Source organism: Gallus gallus, chromosome 15, assembly GCF_016699485.2.
Source record: "Gallus gallus isolate bGalGal1 chromosome 15, bGalGal1.mat.broiler.GRCg7b, whole genome shotgun sequence".
Taxonomy (NCBI): domain Eukaryota; kingdom Metazoa; phylum Chordata; class Aves; order Galliformes; family Phasianidae; genus Gallus; species Gallus gallus.
Window position 1 is genome coordinate 7,576,250 of NC_052546.1, and position 22,531 is coordinate 7,598,780.

Consider the following 22,531-nt stretch of genomic DNA (forward strand, 5'->3'; position numbering starts at 1 on the left):
TGTGATTGTCTGATGCTGTGGATCCTGTGCATTCCCAGTGCCCTGATCCCTGTGCTTATGGTACATTCCTCCACTATATTCCATCTGATATAGCAGCAGGGAATGGCAGGGATATTCTGCTGCTTATCCAGGAACCAGCCAGCAGGAAGAGCCCTGGTCCAAGCCCAACAGCTCCGAGCTTCCCAGGGTGCAGCCATGTGCCAGCAGGTGGCACTCACAGCCTCGTCTTCCACGTTAAGCCATTTTCACAGCTTAATTTATTGCAGGAGATAGGAGCTTGATTGCTCTAATGAGTAGAGCCCTCTTCACCTTATTTGCACAGCCAAGAAAATCTGGATTTATTCCTTCACCACTCAAATAGGATTTTTTATAAATACAAAACCAAAGGAGTGTCATAAATCTTTCACATCCTTTGTGCGTGTACACAAAGGAGAGGGAGAAAATCCATAGTGGAAGGCTGACAGACATCTATTACAGCAGGCAGATCGAACCTGGAGCCCTCTCCCCATTTCCTCCAAAAAGAGTACAACCAAGCAGCTCTCCAGGGACCTGTACAGGGTCCACATCCCTGATTTCAATGTAATGAAAGAGACTTGGGAGTTTTTCAGGCAAACACTCCCACAAAGCCGCAGCACTGGCTTCTGGGATGCTGCACAGCTGCAGGGCTGGGCACCTCTACCTTGCTCTTGCTGTGTTCCCTCCCCTGATTTCTGGCTCAATAAATATCACTCATTCGGAGTCTGCACAGATTGCACAGTGCTGTTTATTTACAACCCTTTGTACAAGGCAACGGCCATTTGCAGCAAGCAGAGCAAACAACAAACTGGGGCTCAGGAATGCCTGCATGTCAGTGTTAACTCCGCTTTCTCCCTTTTCTTGGAGATGCGGGAACAAAGCAGTGATCCCCCGAGAATCTCAGAAAATGGAAGAGAAAACCCTCATCACACAAGCCTTGAGCTCAGACTAATTTGGCCTGTAAGCCTCTGAGGAACGGGCTCTGCTTGCAGAGGGTCAGTGTGGCTGGGCTGAGGCTGGAGCAGCAGTTTGTACTGCAGTCAGCACAGGCCTGCTCTTGTCTTGGCACTCGTTAGGGCTCTGGATGAGATAAACACCAATCATGGCCTTGCAGAGCCATTCAGGAGGGTTGAGTATAAGACTTACTGCTGCAGTGGTCTGTCAGCCTTGGGACAAATGGACATCCAGAAATGGCAAGCCTGTCTCAAAAAGCCCTTTCCAAGAGATGCAGCCCCACATCCAAATTCAGCATCTTTACACAGCCACAATACCAAGCAGTGGGAAGCTGCAAAAACATTCAGATATGAGCTCTCTGCGGATGCTTTCAAGCAGCCACAGTTGTCTCCAACACCCAGCAGTTGTTGCACATCAGTGCTCTATCAGTGGCATCAGCAGCTCAGGCAGCCACTGAGATCACTGCAGTGTCCCTGCAGTGCCCCTTTCTCCTCTGAAGTCCCCTTTTTCTCAGAAGTTCCTTAACTTGAACTGCCAAACCCGAGTATTCTTTCTTTTCTAAGCAGAGATGCCAAAAGAAAAAGAAAATTAATCCTACTACTCTCTACTTAAAAGCCAGGATCACCAGGTTACCTGACGACAGCAGCCAGAAGGCACTCATCCAAACCAAGAGGTTTCTTTCAGTCACCTGCTCATCACCCAAAATGGAGACTGGATGGCTCCAAATAGTTCCAGCACCTCTCAGGGCCTCATTTTGACATGGGTCCTTAACAGCACGTGCAATTCCTGTCCGTGAAAGAACTTGCACTGGCCTCGTGCCATGTGCATCCTCCCTTGAGGATCCAAAACATGTGAGCACTTCATTCAGGCCCCACGTAAGGAATGCAAGGCCTGCCTTGGCAGCAGGAAAGGCAAACTCATACTCTTGGCTCCAAGCAGGCCCTACTCCTCTTTGTGCCCTGCAGCACAGAAGCCAAGGCAAACAGAGCCCATACCTTCAAGCACTGTTTGTGAGCCACAGTGTGTTACCATCATCTGAAGCACTACAGCAGCAAAAATTCACTCACCACTGACCTCCAGCTGCATGATCCCATGGCAGTATTAGCTGGCAGAAAAACAATTACACAACAGAAGGGAGCTGGAGACTGAAGCTGGAAAGATCACAGTTTATACTTTGCTAACCATTCAATTCTGTTGCTGACTCAAAGTCAGAGAGCTCACAGTTTCTCATCAAAGCTCTAGGCCAAGGCACAGAAATGCTGCCCGTTCCCTTTATCTCTCTTAACCTCCCTTCCATGCAGACCTTCAGCATCGGTAGGGCATGCATACCCCTGGAGGGTCTGTCTGTCTGACCCTGAACTAGGAAGTACTGACAGCTCACTACCGCTGCAGTCGAATGAACAGATGTGTATACATGGATTGTGGGAAGAAAAGCAGGCCAGTTGTTGGCACCAACAAGCAGCTCCCAGTTTCACAGGATACTGTTACTACAGCTCACAGACTCCAGTGACTGCTCACTGCACTGCAGGCTGATTGTTCTTTTCTTTTCCAGCTTAGAAAGGCCTGAGGTACCCTGTGCTCATCATCCATGCTGGAGCACAGGCCTAGCCAGAAACCCTGGGTTGCATCATGCAGCATCTCTCCATTATGGGAGTGGTGACACTGGAAAATTTCTGTTTTCAATTTTCATTTTGAATGCTTGCCCTCAACAGCAGTGTTGTGAAACACTGAGACCTGAACACACTGTAAGAGGTAGAAAATGAGTGGAGACTGCACAGCTAGTGCTAATTGGTACAACAGTTACAACCTGTAGAAACAAGTACTTCCACAAGAAGCGTATAAGCAAAGAGTTCCAAATTCCACAGTTCTCAGACAGCAGAGACAAAAACAGAGTTCCTCTGCAAGTGTTCAGCCAGTCTGAAATATAACTTGTCCAGGAGAAGAGGAAATCAGAAGTGGCTGCCCCTCAGGACAGAGATGTCAGTTAACAATTGCTGACAAGCCCTCACTGGCTGTCACCTTAAGCTATCACTTTCATCTGGAAATGTAATGAAGATGCCACTCCCTGTTCTTCCTAACCAAGCTATTGAGTTCCTAAGTGAAATACAGTCCTGTCTAAGGTCTCTGCGGGTGGCCCTCTGTCTCACAAGAAAGCACACTGATGCTTTCAGTTGCTGTTTTGCCTCCTTTCTATTGAAAATTTCTATTTTTAAAGAAGGAAGCAATAGGAATCCATGCCTTTCCAGGGACTAGCAGGGATTCTTTGTCCTTCACAGGTAAGACCTGAGCCTGTAGAACAGAACTAAGCCTCAACAGGTCACCTATGTGTGGAGTGCCTGGTGACCTTCCACGTATCTGTCCCATGCTGGACACACGTGAAGCACGAGGTGGCACTGGATTCACAGTCCCATCAGGAGTGAGACACAAGGCTGCCTGAGAAAGGGAGAAGTCCTGACTGCACCAAATGAAGAAGAAAAAAGACTGAGGGGAAATGCCTCTGCTCAGGAGAGAAAGTGACCACTGTACATCCTGAGAGGTGGACCTTATTTACAAGACAGATACTTTATGTTCCACAAAAATCAATGCTACGAAGACATATCCACATGAATGGTTACTGCAGCCATGATGGCTTGCTGTTCCATGTCCTTGAAACACAGGGGAATAAGTGAGACCACCAGCAGTGTCATCAGTTGCACTCTGAGGTCACACCAAGACATCTCATTCTCCTTGCTAATCTCCAAGTGCAGTGCTACACTCTCACCTGTTCAAGAGGTTGTTCCTGCTGACCATCCTCAGGAAGCCAGTTGGATCAGTCATTGAGTTCAGCTTGTTATTCATCTCCTCAAACTGCTGGTCCATGATATCTCCAGCTTCACTCTCAGTCTCACTGCTAGCACAGGCTCTGCAGAGGGAACAGCAGGGTGAAGGAGTCACTAGTGCAGGAAACCACAACAGCATTGTGACAACTGCTCAGCCAGCTTGAGAGAAAACGGATTTCAGGCAACCTCAACCAGATGCTAAAGTCAAATTGTCCCTGGATTATACACAATGACAGAAATACAGGATGCAAATCCCCATGCCCAGCAATGGGTAACCATTTCTGAAGCTATAGAACAATGCAGAAAAGCTGAGGTTTGCAGGAAACATCAACTTTGGCCCTTGAATTGCCTAAGAACATGCGTTAGTGCATCCTTTCCGCAAGAACAACTCCAAGTTCTGCTTGTTCCCTACACTGGCAAAGCTCAGTATACAAAAGACAGCTGTGTTGACGCTCCTATTATACAAACAGGGAAAGAAACAAAGACAAAAAAAAAGAAAAGACTGCATAGTGACACTATGACAGCCGGACAGCAGCAACAGAGACAGACCAGAATTTCTAAACTCTGCATTTCCTGATGTTAACACCTAAATTACCATCACTGTCGAAACAGTGAGAGCAGTTTTTTTCTTTGTAAAGACAGAAAGCAAACACACTACGGTAGGTATGTTTTTAACAACTCCTTCCTTTAGTTAAATAAATAAACTGCACGTCATCTGGTGCATTGCCAGCCTTGGGATTTGTACGCTTAAGCCAAACCTGCCTTCCTGCCTGCTAAAGCTGTCCTGCATCTCACTTCTCTTTCCTTTCGGTGGGCTCCTGACATCTCGCAGCCTTTCTGCAAGGACACGTTTTCTAATAATAAGCACATGGATCAAATTAAGGTACAACACAGCACAGGCAACTCCATGTGTTGCTGTATGGACCACGGGATATCTTGTAACTATACTTCCAGGTCAACATGATCTCATAACCTGAGCGAACAAGCCCTGTCAAAAGCCAATCACTTGGAACACTGGCATTGGGCAGCTGAACAACAGCCAAAGGAGGGAAGAAAGAAAGTGGAGAGGAAGAAAAGGCTGTCAACAGCTGTCTCCTGCACGTTCTTCATCCAGCTGCAGGCATGCACAGTCTTGAGTCCTGGCACGGTTTTAGGTATTATAACCAATATTTGGAGCTCTTAAAAGAGACAAAAATCTTGGGTTCATGAACCAAGAGAGTAGGCTATAAGCTCTCCTAGATGAGAAAGACATCTGTCCCAGCACAACTTCAAGCAGGCATCAAACTCCCTCACACTTCATTTTTTGCAGGTATGTGTTACTTGTCAGCTTAATTAGACCAGCTGTGATGAATACTTTTCAGCACAAAGCCAAGGCTGCGGTGTAGAACCTAAAACCAGCAGAGCAAAATGCTGATGACGCATAGCATGACTGCATCCCTTCCTCTCCAGGAGCAAAAAATGGGGAGGCATGCCACCATGGTGCAACGGTACCTACAATGAAGGTATGAATACAGGCAGTCACTACTGCTTCTCGTTTCAGACTGTCTCAATATTAGCAGTTGTCCACAAATGCATCTCAGCAGTTTGTCTTGTTTACAGAAGTCAGCTGACACAGTCCTAACAATTCCCCTGTGAGGCTGAAGCGTGACTTCAGAAAACAGCAACCTCACACTGCACTGAGGACAGAGAGGGTCAGAGCTTAACTTTAACCTGACAGCTCCCTGTGCCAGAGCCACCATTCTGCTAACAACAGCAGCAGCTCACCTGCTCATGCTCAAACTGTTATAGATACTGTCAGTATCTCAGTAACACAAAGATCCACACAAGCACAATTCTGTATCCCTGAAACCCTCCCTTTACTGAATCACTACAGCTCATCTTTCCCCAGTGGCAATACCTTCCAGACTCCAACACTGCACTCAGAGAGACAGAAGCAAAACCCATCTTCTCCAGAAGCTTTCAGAATAGCAGAATATAATTTTTCAAATAATTTTGTATCTTATATCATCACTTTGGGATAGTCAGGGCTGCGGTCACAAAAACATTTATACACAGCACTAGAACAAACAGAAAGGATGAGAAAATCACTGTGAAGCTAACACAAAGGAACAAAACCCCTTTATCTCCTAGCTGCAGAGCTACATAAACCACACAGATCACTCTGACGTTTCTTCCCTCCTTGGAGAACAAGGCAACGAAGCAGAGAAAATGGCTCAAATACGTTTTCTTCTAGATACATGTTGTCCATCTCAATTCAGACACCTCTTCTATCTTTCTCCTACCAGTCAACTTCCCTTTCTTGTCTGGGATATCAATGCATGGTTTATTTTAGGTTTCTCTGTTTTGGGGATTGGTTTAATTTCCTTCTCCTCTGCCATTTGTCCAGGGCAAATACAGCCACAAATCTGCTTGCATTTTACCATCTGCATCTCTCAGGAAAACAGCATGGATTATGGACTGCTCGGTTCTACTGCTCTGGTGTCACAAAGATTTGGGTTGTCTTCCTTCTGTCACTGTGTGAAGACTTGGGGACAGTACAAATTAGTTCTCATGTGATTATGTGAATTTTAGTGCTAACAGAGGTGTTTAAAGCGATCTCAAAGGGCTGCAGAAACCCACAAGTGATTTGTGTAGCCAGAGATTGGCAGTTTCCTGGGCAAATTTCTAATGTAAGGTGAGGGGAAAAAAAAAAAAGCACCTTATGTTTTTTAGAAGACTGATACATGGAATTTTGCTGTCACTGTAACAAAAATTCACCCCCTACTGCAACTCTCAGTTCTCAGACTTCTCAGCCCATTAGCTGAGAGTGTTACAAAGTGCCTCCTGCTGAGAGAGCAAGAATCAGGGCTTTGAATGCCATCTCCAGCTTACCGGGTATAGTAGGAATCCACACCCAGAGCCTCCCGCACGCTTGAGATGTACTGTTCCAGTGCAGAGTTTGTTACTGTTTGCAGGGTCACACTGTTGGCTTCATGGAAGTCCCCGGCATTTTCTGTCAAGCTGTCACCCAGATAATACTCGTGGAATTTCAGAATACCTGCAAGGAACAGGAATTGGGACATCATTTCCTCAGGGGAAGAAAAGCACTGCCAGCAGCTGTCCAGGAAAGTAGCACAGCCTTCAACATTTGCCACTTCCAGTACCACTGGGGCAAAGCACTCTGTGCTGTGCATCCTCAGAGCATTTCCAGCCTTCCTGTTTTCCAACTTGGTTTTTAAAGTCTAGCTTTGTACTTTGCAGATGATAGCTCAAAGGCACAAAGGCAGAGGAGTGCTTTTATGAGGTATTCAGAATGCATTTGCTTTTGCAGCAGTCTTACATAAATTATAAAATAGATCTTTCATGGAAGCATCTACCAGCTCAAGTCACATTTCAATAGCTGTCCTTGAAAAATGCCTAGTAGTCTCTGATCACATATATTGAACACACTAAGCTCAAATGCTGAACAAAAATATTATTACTACAGCAGTCACACAAAGGCTTTTCCCTTCACTTTTATGCACAAAAGTATGCTATACACAAAGAAAGAAAAAGGCAGATTAAAACGTAGTAAAATACTAAAAGTTAACATTTCACAGTGAATAAATAATACAAAGAACAATCGCTGCTTTGATAAGAATTCAGCTACTGCTCCAGATAAAGCCTTCTTCCCCTCAGACTGGCATAATTTTCCTGATACAATTAATTCTACAGTACCACAGACTGTGATCAACAGTGGAAGGCTGCTCTGGATGCCCTGTTTGCATTGACAGCAAAGATCAATTAGCTAGAGTGGGGGAATAAGGATAAAGCAGCTCCTTCTGTAGGAACAGAGTCAGTGAAGAGGCTCTAAGGACACAGTTTCAGTGGGATAAGAGGATCCTGGGCTGCCACTCTCTGCCAGAACTAATGAGGTGAGGAGGGGTGGAGTCACTACTAAAGAGCTCCCCAGCAAAGCTGTTCAGGAGGAAACCTCCATGTTGGAGTTCAAAGCATCACTGTCCCTCTCCTTCCTTATGTCTGACAGCACATTCAATAGGGCAGTCACAAACCCATGCACTGGAGAGTGCAGCTGCCCTTCTACAGGACCAGTTGGGCAAGGAGAAAACCAGCTGTGAGGCTGGTGTACTTCTGACACACATAAATGTATCATACTCAGCTTGATCTCAATACTATACAGTCACTGGCATTTTATCCTGCAAAATACACAACTAAAGCTAGTGATTGGGTGCATAGCAGGATGACATCATCCTAAACTTACACAGGCAATACTGCAAAACACCCCCAAGAGAAATGTTTTCCAATCACTGCCATTCCATCTGAAATCAGGCATGTATAAATGTCTGTTTACCTTCCCAAAGCATTTTGATGCAATCTAAATAATGCTTTTTATCTCTTTAGCTTTGTTATGGTGAAAGGCTGCAATTATTAAATTATATCCAGAAAGAACTCATGAAAATTTAGTCATCACTTTATTAGATAATGAAAAACAGCTGCCTGCAAAAAAAAAAGCAACCCTCTTCAAATTAATCCTCCTTGCTTCTCTGCGATAAGCATTTCCACATTTATTTAAGTGGAATTCAGAGGATCAGGCAGTTCAATAGCGTATCAGGAAGCGGGGACACCCTTCTGTTTTCTGCAATCCACTTCAGTGGATAAATGTCAAAAGCTTTTGAAAGGCTAAAGCAAGGAGATATAATTAAAGTAGGCGTTCTTATGCATAGAAGATTCTCACAGAGCCAACAGATTCGGAATCTCATTACTGCTCTGCACTGCCAGGTGGGAGAAACACTCAGACTGGAGATAGGAAAGTGGAAATATTAAACATCTGAAACATTTCCATTCCCAGGTCAACGTCAAAACCCTGAATAAGCACTTCCATGTCATTATAGCTGTGGTTATGCCACTGTTTCCAGCTCCTGGGTTCTAGAATCTGTGGTACCAGATTCATTCCTAGCTGCAAATGGTACAGTTTTCACTTTATAAGGTTTGTTCGTAGGCTCTCACCTTCAAAAAACACCTCACCTGCCCCAGGAGCCAGCAGCCAGCTGTACAGGTAACCTGCAGCTAGTGAGTAGTAGAGAACAAGTCCTCTCTGGCCATTCACTGTCTCCAGGACCTGGTCAATGGTCACTGGAGAATAGGGATCAGAGTCCTGCTGCCCAGTCTGGCGTTCCACAAGCAGGTCAGCAAATGCCCTTGTTCGTCCCCTCTCTGCTACTGCCAAAGCTTCATCATGGTGACCTGAAAAGACAAAGTCATCTCTCATACGTGACATCAACGCGGTTTGCAGCGCATGGTGCAGGAACAGCAACAGCTGCTATCTCAATCAGAACAAAAACCTGCAGAAACATATCGCAGCACTTATTTCTGGAAGGAGTAGTCACTACACTGGTATGCAGTCCCACAGATCATCTTGGCTGCAAGAGCTAACATGATATATGGGGAAATGAGTCAGAGAAAAGAGAATGAATGGAGAAAGCATGGAAGAGAATCCATAGGTGCCTGAAATCCAAAGCAGGAAACACCTTTTCTTGTCCTGGCAAATAAATGCAGTGCTGTGCTGCATCAGACAGACGTTAAGTGAAGTCTGGATCATGAACTGCCTCCCTGAACTTTCAGTTCAGCTCTGCATGAGACCGGAGTTCAGCTGATGGTATCTCTTACCGAGGCTGACAAGTACTCGCTGCAGGGCCTGGTAGGAAGATGTCTGCAGGTCGAAGAGTGACAGCTTGTAATCTGTGCTCAGCTGCACCTCATGGCGGATGGTTTCAAACAGTGCCGAGGCCCGGTAGAGCTGGGAGGGAAAACAGCCACGGTGACATCCTGACAGATATAACAGACAGCACCGGTGGGAGAGCAAGATCCAAGGCCACCACACCCCTAGGCAGCCCCTCAGGGGGTCAGCATCCCTGGCAGAGGGCAGGTGACCTGGGATGAAGGCACATGGGCCTGAGAGTACTGAGCGCACGGCACACCTCGCCCCAGGATGCACCAGACAATTCCACCCCCAGCGACAGAAGTGACCCACCGGGCTCAGAGGACAACAGCCTGCAAGCACAGGGCAGACCACAGATTACCTGGTGCTGAGACTCCTCCAGGTTCCCACTCGCCCAGAGGGAGAGGCCGAGGCCATGGCGGATTTTGGCCTCATCTTCTCTGCGTCCCAGCTGCTCCGCCAGCCTCAGTCCTGAAAAGGAGTCAGAGTGAGAGGGAACCTCGGGGGTGAAGTCGCTTTGGCAGCTCGGTGGAGGATTTCTCCTGCCTCTGCTGCTGGGGACTGCTGGCTCAGGTTAGGCCTATGCCTCCAGGGTGCCCACGGCAGGCAGACAGCAGCAGTGCAGAGCAGGGAGATGTCAACTGTGGAAGAGCTGGGCAACAGCTGTTTACACTCCAGTCAACACCAGCACAAGACGTGCCTAAGCAGGGCAGATGTTTCCACGGACCAAGACCCAACCCCAGGTGAAGCTACAGTTAAGTCCCCTAATATACACTCACTATGCTCCTACCAGGAAATCTGACTTAAACCTTAACAGTCACTTAATCAAAAGCACATTATGCTACCAAATGTTGCCAGAGAAGAGGCCTCTTGCCACATCTCTTGCTTGTTTCCCAGCAGCTTTCCCAGCCTCCTGGTAGGCTCCATATGGTTTGGAGGAGGGCAGGGTCCTGGTGTAAGCAACTTGGAGCTTGTTTCACTTCCAGTAGCACCTTCTTGTCTGCTTCCTTCTATCATACTCCAGCTCTTTCAGCTCCATGGGCCCAGCTGCCAGCAAGGATGCCTTCTCTCATACACCTAACATTTCCCACAGACTGGAGATGGGAAGCCCTGGCCACAGCCACACAGCTCAGCAGCAACCATTATTTCTAAGTTTTTTAGGAATTGACATCACACCAGGAGATGGAGCAGACAGACACACATATACCAAGACATGTGCTAGGCATGCTTGGAATTCAAGCTCAGAGATGAATGGAAGGCTCTGACTAACACGGCGTGCTATCCAGAACAACCTACTGAGGCAGCTATTCAACAGAATGCTCCTATTCCCATGTACCTTTCACGAAATGGTGTGTTGGACAATTCAGCCTCTTACCTTCCTGTAGGTACATCACAGCCTGAGAGTAGTTCTGCAAGGCATGATGCGTCCTCCCCAGACTGCTGTAGGACAGAGTCTTGGCTACGAGATCGTTCATTTGTGCTGCAATGCTGAGATGCTGCTCCTGATACACTACTGCCCTTTCATAGGTGCCCAAGGACTCATAGGTCAGGCCCAAGTTCCCATAGGCTCGGCCTTGGCAAGTAGGGTTGTTGGTCTCTTCTGCAATCTGCAGGTCCAGCTGGTGATACTGCAGGGCTGTGTCGTACTCTCCCATCTGCTGGTAGACCCCACCAAGACCGCAGGCAGCGTCGCTCTCCAGAGCACGGTCCTTCATCTCACGAGCAATGTTCAGCTGCCGTTCCAGGCACGAGATGGCTTGCTCGTAGTTCCCGAGCTGGCTGTGCAGGCTCCCCAGCTCACCATAGGCCTGGGCTTTGTTAAATGCCTCCCCCAGCTCGTGTGCCACCACAAGCCTCTTCTCAAAGCACACCAGGGCCTGCTGCAAACTTCCCATAGCTCTAAAAAGGAAGAAAACAGCATTTATTTTGCCAATATTTTCTTGAACTAAAACACTTTGTCACTTCCTCTCAAGGTCATCTCACATTTTTCAGGCAGAGACAAATGTTTCTCCCCCAGGAGCTGTGCCCAGCACTTTTGAATCAACATCCTTCCTCTGCTACCCTGCAAACCTCTGGTTCGAAGGACTGAGCAACCTCAGCTCCATTATCTGAGCCAGCAGCACTGACCAAACCATTTCCTTCCCAGCATCCAGAGGACCTTGTTACCTGGTCCTATGCCATATCCCTATACATGTGTACAATGGCCACACAAACACATCCCTCTGATAACACAGTACAGCCATTTGTGCTCGCCTAGACACGAGCCTGTCCTGCCCTCTGCCACACTTACACAGCCCCCACCTGCTGGCCAGGCTTCTCTTTTCACCCCTGTCTGCATGCACACTTCAGCCCCACAGCCCACATCTCCCATTTCTTCACTCTCAGGCCTACTCCCATGCTCATCTGTGCATTCCCACACGCACCCTAATTACACACTCTTCCCCACTCTTTGTCCCACGCTGGCATGCACCCATAGTCTGCCTGCTTGCATTTCAGATGCAGCTCATCCTCGTCTCCTCTGGTGCACCCACACTTCCCTGACACAAAATAACTTTCTAGGTACTCCAATGCAGTGCATTCCACTGCCTGTTGTTAAAACATGCAGCAATCCTCACCTGTGCCCATTCCCCAGGCCTCGGTAGGCCTTTGCCTGATCTTGCATGCGGTTCAAGCTTTGTGCGACAGACAGGTACTGCTCATAATACTTTATCGCTTCCTCAAAATCCCCCAGAGCTTCATAACAATCCCCCAGGTTCCCATATGCTCGGCCCCGATCTAACACGGATTCATTTCCACTGAGCTGCTGCAGCATGGCCAGCTGCTGCTCGAAGTAGCCAATAGCTTCCTCCATGACGTTCATGTTCATCTTGGTGATGCCCATGTTGCCATAGACTTGGGCTTCTATGCTGGGGTCCTTCAACTTCTGCCCAAGCTCCAGCTGTTCTTCGTAGCACTTGAAGGCCATGGTGTACTTCCCAAGTGACATGTACACTGCAGCAAGGTGACCGTGTGCTCTGCATTCTCCTGGCATATCTCCCAGCTCCTGGTACACCTCCAGCTCCTGTGTATGGTAACCTAAAGCCTTGTCACACTTCTGTATCATTCTGTACGCAGAGCCCAGGGCTGCATAGGCACTGGCTTCCAGTCTCCTGTCTTTAACATGATGGGCTAAGCTCAACTGCTGCTCATAAAACTTTATTGCACCATTTACGTCTTTTTTACAGACAAAAATATCCCCCAAGTTCCCCAGGGCTCGGAATTTGGCCTGGGAATTGTTCAGAGACTGGGCCAGGGACAACAGGTACTTCTGACACTCCTCTGCTTTGCTGAAGTCCATCAAGGCTTTGAAGGCCAGGCCCAAGTTGCAATACGCTTTGGCTTGGCTCAGCTTGTCATGGAGATCCTTTGCTAACGCAAGGTCCTGCTCGTAGTACTTAACAGCCTCTTCGTAGTTCCCGAGGCAGTAATGGGCGTAACCAAGATTATGGCAAACCTTTCCCTCCCCTTCCATGTCCTGCAGCTCTGGGGACAGGCGTAGGTACTGCTCGTAGTAAGGGGCTGCCTGCACGTACTCTCCTCGCGAGCAGTGGAAGTTGCCCAAATTGCTGAGGGCTCGTGCTTCGCTCTGGATGTCTCGCAGCTCCCGGGCAATGTTGAGATGGTTTTGGTAGTGCTGCAGAGCACGATCATGGGCACCCAGTGCTTGATAGGCAACCGCCAAGTTCCCATGTGTAGATGCTTGAGAGGCCCGGTCGTTAACTTCCATAGAGATCTGCAGCTCCTGCCGATGGTACTTGACAGCCTGGTCGTACACGCCCAGAGCGTTATAAGCATTGCCCATGTTACCATAGGCCCGGCCCTGGGCTGCGTAATCGCTGAGCTCCTGGGCTATAGACAGATGTGTCTTGTGCAGCCGCAGTGCGGTGTCATAGTCACCTTTCATCTGGTGAATGATTCCTGGAAAATAATAGAAACAGGTTCAGTAATAACACCGTGTCACGGTAACCCTTCTGCAGCAGATCGCATCGCCAGAGCTGCTCTACAGCTGGGCCTTTGGCAGTCCATGGCCACACAGTGCTGGTGTAGGCAACCCATCCTATGATGAGATACATCTGATTCAAGAGGTAGAAAGCAGAGATGGACAAACTTTATGGAACTTTTTGAGTGGTGCCTTGGGCCCAAAGGAAGCAAATGCTACAGTGAAACGTACTGAAACCCAGAGAAGGAGCACTGCTCACACTGGGAACGATAGGAATGCTGTGCTGAAGGGCTGGAAAACATCGTGTATCACAGTAACAAGAACGGGGTCATGAAATTCAACAGTAAGATATGCAAAGACATGAACCTGAAGAATAATAGCAAGAATTTCTACTACAAGGGTAGGGAATCGGCAGTTGGAAACAAGAAGAGGAGAAACTATCCAGTGAATTGTTGCATTTCCAGTAAAGAAAGACAAATGCAATTCCTGTTTTTGACCGTAAGTGCTGAACTTGCTTTGTTCATGGATCGTGGTATTAGTATTCCATGGCATGTGTGATAGACAACAGGAGACTGAATTCAACACCCCAGGATGCATCTTCCACTTCTTCTCAATTGCCCTGGTAACTCGGAGCTTCGGCAGCTTTTCTGGGAGAGTGACTGGGGATGGCAGTGATCATGCACGGGCCAAGGAACTACACCATATATATGGACATACATCCCTTGTTAAGGCACGCACTGCCATGACAACACACTGCTCATCTCTGCACTCCAGCTTGCACTGTCGCGGTGCTGCACAGCACACAGACCAGTCGCTCTTAGGCCACCTGCCCAAACACACCACCAAACCACAAAATCACCAGCATCCCAGACTGAAGCGCCTGCTGCAGGACGTGAGTGAACTCAACAGCAAGACTCATTATTGAAAGCACATTCAAAGATCATTTCCTTATGCATCGCCCTGTATTATTAATCCCAAGCGTGTCATGGTGAGAAATAAAACAGCAACAGCCTCAATTCTCCCCAAACAGAGGAATCTGAAACGCTGAGGTTGCTCTTGGAAAAAGAGGAACGTGATAAAGACACCCCACACCACCTCCTGGTACATCCCCATCATTTTCCAGGGGTAATTAATTGCAAAGGATGGCCCAGCAAGGCAAGCTTCTGATCTAGACTCAAAAACCATCACCTACCAAAGCCATTCCTTTGTGCACTTCTCAACAGAAAAAAGATGGATGGGGGGATGAAGCCTTCTAAAAGTTTTAGTCGGCCTCTTCACTGCCAAGATGGAGAAGAAAACACTTCTACTTTCTCTGACAGAGTGCTTGAGGATTTGAAATGATTATTAGTTCAACTAGATCAAATTTTCTATGATCTCCTTTACCTGCAAATAAAGTAAGGTTCTAGAGATAAAACGAGGCACACCGCCACAACCTTAATACAGGCAGGCCATCCAACACTGAGTAGCAAGGACATGAAAGAGAGGCACTGAAGTACTCTCATAACTGCAAATAGATGCTAAGCACCTGGGGACAGACTTTAAACTGTGGTTTATTAATAATCTGAAGTGCCCTCTCTGCATCACAACAGGACTGTTAAGTGCTGCAGAAGCTGAAAAGCCAGCTCCCTGCATGGAGCCCTGGCATTTGGAAACACCATCTGCTTTGCAAAGGTTGACAATCTCAGACTTCTGGTTAAACTCCAAATCTCCTTGTTGTGAAGGGCTTGATAACTTGTGACTCGCCCTCAGTCCATTACCTTCTGCTTACCGAGTCACAGAGTGCATTACATCTCCCCGCAGAGCACTGCAGCAGCTGGGCTATGTTATACTCTGGGCCCGTCCCGCTCAGCATTAGATAGTGCACTTAAGAGAGCTTTCCATCTAAATCAGTGAAATGCAAACAGAAAATTCTGTTGCTTCAGCAAAGAGGCCAACTCTAACATTCTGGCTTGGAAACACACATTTAGATACATTTTTTTTGCCTGTCAGCATGGTTATTTTGATGAGGCTTTGTTTTGCATGTGGATTAGATGAAGAAGACAATTAAGACTCGACTTTTTAATTGGTACTGGATGCATTTCAACAACACTAATAGACTTTCTCTACAAGAGCTGCGTGCTCTCTTTTTCCAGTGTAACTTAACTCTGATAGAGAGGACATAGAAAAACAGCCAAATAACAGCTGAAACGTGAGATCCTGTGCTCAGAAGCTAAAAAAGCTATTTTAATACAAAGTGTAGAGCGGCTGAGTCAGCATACCAACCTAAAGTTACACTTAGGCCTAAATCCAAACAAGAAAAACATTTCTCTGCTGCACCAAAATACTTTTTTTTTTTAAACAAAATTCTCTGGAATTGCGTGCTGAAACTATTGCTAAATCCAACGCTACTGTAAGAATAATAATCACATGGAGATGAACTTTCTAGTCCCGACTTCACTGGTTTTGAGCCAGCAACATAGCAAGAGAATTAAAAATGCAAGTAAGTGCCCCTGGAGGCCAAGGAACAAGAGCAAGTTGCCTCCTTCTGTGGTAGCACTCAGTTTTGTTCTGGGATAAAGCAAAACCACTGCTGTAGTATCAGCACTGGCAGCTGAACCCATCTCCTCTCAACACTTCTGTACCTGTGTTTTTATTTTTTGTGCTGCTGAGTAACAGAGCCAGACTACAGTGAGCACAGATGCAGCTGAAGGAAGATCACTGGACTTGAACGAAGCTCTTTCCTCTAGCGATGGATGTGGTCTGCCCAATGGCAACGGGCTCACAAAGATGGGAGACAACTCAGGGAGCCCAAGACCATTCACCAAACAGACACAGGGAGAAAAACCAAAACCATGAGACTGCTTCCATTTTCCAAGACTTCATTCCCTGTTTTCTGGATTTGCTCAGAAGGAACTGTGGCAATTCTCCAGAAAGCTGTGCTCGGAGAGGAGGCACATGAAATCCCTTCTGAACCTGGGAGGTTTGCTGCTCAGAATAGGCCCATTCCCATGCTGAGGAGCTCATAGCTGAACACAGCTGTGACCCCACATCTGCTCAGAACCAACCCCACAATGGCAGCAGAGATGGGGGGTGTGATTTGTGCTTGGTGACAGCACCTACCTTGTATTCGGCAAAGCCCTCGCACAGAAGTTAGGGGAACCCAGATGCAAAGCTTTATCCAGCCCAGGCCTCCTGCCTGCTCCGTCCCACTAACAGAAACGCCAGCAATGCTCAGGGCTCTGTAAGGCTAAGCACCTCACAGGTCCTTGTGCCTCAAACCTATTTTGTCTCACACATTTTCCCTAATTTGTGTTATGAAGTTGATTCGCAACAGTAATCAGAAAGCTGGGGCTGATGCATTTTCTACAGTTCACCTTATCTTCTTCATTCAGCTCTCGAAGAGTCAGCTATTATGAGAAATTAAGTAATTCATCAAGCCCTTTTCAATTACCTGCTGCTGATAACATCAGAGTACAATTAGCATCTACAAACGAACCGAGTGCCAACTGCCAGGCAGAAACAGAAGCTAATTTACAGCGTGGGGAGGCCTCCAAGAGCCGAGATTCAGGGGCTGCCAGCAAACACATATTTTGTTATACCCACAACAGCCCTGTTCTGCCACTCCCCACAGCCACGTACATCCAGCTGAGCCGTGCAGTCAGAACACATCCCAACAACAGCTGCAATGACAGCAGCATAGACTCCCACATCTCACAGCCAGAGACGCAAACACATCTTTGTTCGCTTCCACATCTGGCACTGTGAAAGAGGAGGAATGGACTTCACTTTGATGTAATTCAACCCTCCTCAGCCTGCCAGTAAGATACTGATGTCTGCCCTTAGAAGAACATATGTATTCTATACTCTTATTATTTTAATGTGTACATTCTGAACACAAACTTAGTTAGGATTTGATCCACGTGTCTCCCAAGATAGAATGCAGCAAGCTGACAAGCTCCCAAAGTAATGGCTGGATAATAAACCACATTGCTTCTTGCCTTAGTGCAAAACTTATGTTTCTTTCTGACATCTCAATAGCTCTTCAAAAGCACTGTACCTTCTCAATTGCCTTCTGTCATGACCTTGTGCTTTCTGGTGCTTTCTGAGCGGCTGAATAATTTAACACGGGACACATTACAAGGGCACACAATCTGCCAAGTGCCTGTTTATTTTATGAAGATAGTCTGGTGGAGTTGGTATAACTAAGAAGATAGCACACAGCGAGCCTCCTGGGTCCTGGCAGCAGCTCCAACAGTCGCTGCGTTCCCTGACCAACTCTGCTCCACATCAGGGCCTTACCTAAATTGGAGGAGGCTCTGCCTTCAGCAGCTCGGTCCTGCAGGCTCTCAGCGATGTGCAACTGCTCCTCGTGGTACTGCTTAGCCCTCTCCAGGTCCTGCATGCATCTAGCTGCGTGGCCCAAGCCGGCATAAGCTCGCATCTCAATGGCTTTCTCAGCCAGCTCCTGGGCCAACTCCAGCACGTAGTTGTGGTAGGACATGGCTTTGTCGAAGTTCCTCCGGTAGTGGTAAGCACTGCCCAGGTTGCTGTAAGCTCGGGCTTCCTCCCTCTTATTCCCCAGCTCCTTGGCGATCTTAAGATGTTGCTCATGGCACTGCACTGCATTTTCAAAATCCCCCATCGCAATGTACACTGCTCCCATGTTGCCCAGCTCCCGTGCCTCAGACAGCTCATCTTTGGATTGCTTTGCAAGGAGGACACACTGCTTGTGGCTCGCCAGTGCGTTTGGGTAGTCCCCGATGGCTGTGTACACATGGCCCAGACTGCTCAGTGCTGCGGATGCTGCCTGCAGGGATAAAAGAGAAAAAGTAAGTACAAGTCCTCATAAAAACAAGTCTGATGGCCTCAGTCCCAGAAATCAGCCACAAAGGGCCATTCTGGACAAAACTTGTGACTACCAGCTGGAAATCCGCTCTCTGCAGCTCTACACGCATCAGGGTAGCTCAGGTGGAGGAAGCAGTTATGGAGAGAGAGCAGTGCTGAGATTCTCTCTTTTTCTCTCAAACACACAGTGTGTGTGCCTGTCTGGGTAAAGGGGAAGGGCAGCACTGCAAAGATGCAGAGACCCCTGAAAGAAACAGAGAAAGCGAGAGCAGACAAACGCTTGCCCTGCTCCCCCCTGCACACAGTGAGCTCATGTCAGCATGACAGACTCCTCACACCCTGCAGGCTGGTGCCAAGGAGCACCGTGCACAGAGACCAACAGCAGGGTGTGTGACATGGCGGAACCACAAGGCATGCTGAGCCCACATGAGGACTCCCTGCTCTCCTCCTCTCAGGCTGAACAGCCCCTGAATACAGCTGCTGGAAACTTGCACATCTGCAGGCAGCTCTCAGCAGAGAGAAGGCCTTTGTTGCTCATCATGTAAAACCAGTTGGCCAGTGGACACTCGCCAACATCTTCACATCTGTTTGGCCAACCACAACATGCTCCCAAGAGCAGTTTTTACTGTGCACTAAAACAGGGTCCTTCTACCACAGCACTGCTTGGTACTCAGCCCCAGCAACCTTGGGACTGCTGCACAGACAACAGGAGTTCAGCAGCTGGAGCCCCTGTCCTCTGGGAATACCTTAAATAAATGCACTTAGTTGGAAACCAGAGTTCTTACCACTGAGAAACAGCTGTACCCAACAAGACAAATTATTCGAGAAACAGACTGCTGTTTGCTGTACCTACGAGGACACAAGGCTTCCCTGCACATACACAGGGCAGACAGCAGGGCAAGGAGTTAAGAGCAGGGACACATTCCTGCTGCTCAGTGCCTATTTGCTACCTCAGCACGGCTGCTCACTCCAAAGCCCTGACCCCGAGTGCTTCGCAGTCCCCTGCTCATGCATTTCCTTTGCTACCCAGCTGCTGCTGTGACCCAGTTCTACAACAGCCATCTTTTCAAACACTTACAGAAAGGAACAGTCAAGGTGAGACTGCACAGGGACCATTCTCGCCTTGTCCCAGCACATGAGCACAGGAAAGCCTCAGTCCACCCTTCCACCTGAGATGTTGGTACAGCATCTCAGGACGCTGTCCTTACAACTTCAGATGAAATAACCTGGTGCTGCCAATGAAGAGACAGTCTCACCCTCTTCCTATCTTTCACCACGCACTCCCAGCAGCATCAACAGGGCAAAGTTTCCAGACTGAGGAGCTGTAAACACAATACGCTGATTCAAATTAACAGGGGTTCATCTTTTCTCATACAAGAACCCGAGGTGACAGATTAGCTATTAAACACAGCATCTAAGTCAGGAGATACAACACCATAGGGAAGCTCCCTCTTGGCCAGCTCACAAACAGCCAAGCTGCATCTGTTTTCCCAGAGGCACCCTTACAGGCAGCTTAATTATAACAGAAGAGCTGCCGGCATTCAAAAATGTGATTTTTGTTTTTTTTTTTCCAAAACCAAAACATTGCACAGAGCCCTGGGCAGCCCTCAAAGTGCACAGGGGTCCCCTGACCTTGCTGGTGAGCAACACTCCTCACTGCACAGAGCAAACTGCTGGGCTACTCAAGGCACAGCTAAATCCCAGCACAAGGTAACCCCAGGGAGAACTGACCCAACAACCCCAATTAACTGTGGCAGACAGGCCACCACCACCAGGAGCACTTGGTGCAACCAGGAAATGAACAGAAATGCTTTTTTCTGGATATACAAAGAGTCAGACTGTTCTCTTCTGGTGCTGCTAAATTAAAGCAACCACAACAAAGGACATTTACACATGGAGATTGCTGAACAAGACGGGCCATGGCTCAGGGCCATCTAGACAGAGGTTCAGATGATGTTAATGTCTTACAGCTAGGGAAAAGGCATCCACGGAGAGCTGCAGATCTCAGACTTTCTGTGCAGAACAGAAACTTGCCAGATGCAGGGACTTCTCATACAGCACACAGGAAGGAATCGTTCACGCACACAGATTCAGGAAGGCTGCATGTCTCTGCTTTCCAACACAGCATTCCTCCCAGTGCTTTATTCTGTGGCCATTAGCTGACCTGGGGGCTCCAAGGGAGGCACTCCTCAGCCACCCAGCAGCCTGCATGTGCAAAGTCTGTCACCTTCGGTTTCCCATGGGCTGGCTGCAGCATCTCTCCAGCAAGACAGATATCAATGCTCTGTGTGCTCTTAGGGGTGATCAGTGAAATGACTGCAGAGCTCGACATTAAAGCAGTGCTTGGGAGCAATCTGTTGATTACATCTGCTGGAGGACACCAATGACTAACACTTCAGGGGGTTAGTAATACAACTCAGGAAGATAAATTCATCACTGTATACTTAATAAAATGCACATAACAGCATCCACTGGGAACCCTAAGTGACTCACACGCTGGCCAACAGAGTAGAGATATTCCCAGAGGGGCTGGCATAAGCATCAGAACACAGCAGTGGGAGTACCAGGTTGGCACTAGGTGTGCATGTGCAGCAGGCTCCAGCTGTGCTAGTAAGGATTGCTGCTTGGTGGCAGGGTGAAGGGAGACTACAGCTTCATACCAGTGGGGTTCTGCATCAGCAAACAAAGAAAATCAATGCTTTGTATATCTGACAAAGACAAATTTTACAGTGGGGGATGCTTACACCTTCAATTATGCAATTTATCACTTTAATAGAAAGCAGATTCTTCTGCCACTGAGCTGAGGCACAGAAGGGAGTTCAGAAAAGGGTTTCAAATTGCTCTCTTTTTCCTGGGAGCAACAGTCGGGTTTTTCAGCTGAATAAGGTAAAGAATCTGATGTTAAGCAGATGTGCATCACAGAATGACAACTAATAAGGATCCAGTGACCGTGAGGTGTGTTTCTGAGATATTTCACCCATGCCAGAAAACGATCGTGTCCCGATTATGTGATATTTAAACAATTCTTTGATTAATTGCACAGCCTCCTTAAACGTGAACGCTGTATAATAATCCTAAAACGAGCAAGGAGAAGATGTTCTGCCTGGTAGCCCTAACCCCCCAAAGAGACACCGAACAGCACTGATCAGAGACTGAACTTTCAAAGCAGAAGAGGGGAAACAAGCGTGGTGCACAAAGTATTTGTGACACTGAGAGCCCCGCCGCAGCACCCATCAGCTCACCTGTCACAGGAGGGGCTCCAGGGAGCCCAGTTTAGCTGTAAAGGCAACTGTTGACCCCTGGAGTTTACAAGCACAGGAATGTGAACATACACCTCTGTCTGCAGCTAATGACAGCCTGCAGGGACACGAAGCCTTAACCCCTTTCCATCTTTCCTCTTTGCATCATCCCTGACAAGCCAGGCTGGATCCTGAAGCAGAGAGGCATTAAGGCATACCAAAGAGACAATGGGACCATACCCAGCTGAGGGACAGAAATGGGTGTGCACCGAGCTAAGCGTGGACACAAAGCTGACATCTAACAGAAATGTTTTCAGTGTGGGATGCACTAAGGTTGGCTAGCAGAAACGTAACACTGCGTAAGGATGTAAACACATCCATTCTGTTTGTTTTATAAATACAGACTGGCTGACTGCTGTGCACACAGAGAGGACAGTAACCTAATAGCAAGTTTGGGACATACCAAAATGCTCCAGTGGCCGTAAATTGCATTTTATCCCCCACTTCTATTAAGCTCCTTTATCAATTATTCAGAACTCACCAAAATCCCACAGGTAGCCCTGGGGACAGGAGATATGTGTACCAGTGCAAATTTCACACTCAAACACAGTCAGTGCCACAAAACACTCAAAGCCAGCCATCCCTCCTCCTTCAAAGGCAAGGGCCTATGTGTCAGTACCAATCCAGCCTTCTTTGTGCAGCACGCTTTTGAAAACAAGGAGGAAGCAGCAGGCAATATCCTCCTCCTGTACACTATCTGTACACAGAAAGGAACATCTTTGCTGGGGTAATTATTTCCTGAAAACAAAACAAAAAGAAACTGCAATCAATAGCTCTGTCAAAATCAATTTATTTGTAGAAGGTTTCAGCCTTTTACATGGAAACCACCATTTTCAGAGAGTCTAAAAACCTATTTCATTCCCCATAACTGCAAATCCAAGCACTGCAGCAAACACCAGCAATGAGTAGAAGCAGCGCTGTAGAATCCAGACCTCCTAGCAAG

At 47.5% G+C, this 22,531-nt stretch overlaps 1 protein-coding gene and 1 non-coding gene across 4 annotated transcripts in view; both read right to left on the reverse strand.

Moving 5' to 3' along the window:
• The window catches only part of TTC28 (tetratricopeptide repeat domain 28), a 125,932-nt gene that overhangs the window by 18,228 nt on the left and 85,173 nt on the right, over nt 1-22,531 (reverse strand). For all 3 annotated transcript variants that reach the window (XM_046901153.1, NM_001397486.1, XM_046901154.1), the window contains 8 exons: nt 17,744-18,251; nt 12,102-13,443; nt 10,862-11,385; nt 9,848-9,957; nt 9,435-9,564; nt 8,793-9,011; nt 6,660-6,825; nt 3,731-3,871 (listed from right to left, as the gene is read on the reverse strand). In XM_046901153.1, coding sequence (XP_046757109.1) covers nt 3,731-3,871; nt 6,660-6,825; nt 8,793-9,011; nt 9,435-9,564; nt 9,848-9,957; nt 10,862-11,385; nt 12,102-13,443; nt 17,744-18,251 — 3,140 coding nt within the window. The remainder of the gene's footprint in view (nt 1-3,730; nt 3,872-6,659; nt 6,826-8,792; nt 9,012-9,434; nt 9,565-9,847; nt 9,958-10,861; nt 11,386-12,101; nt 13,444-17,743; nt 18,252-22,531) is intronic.
• MIR1625 (microRNA 1625) lies at nt 93-172 on the reverse strand. Its single transcript, NR_035113.1, has one exon. It is a non-coding gene; the product is annotated as a microRNA 1625 (primary transcript).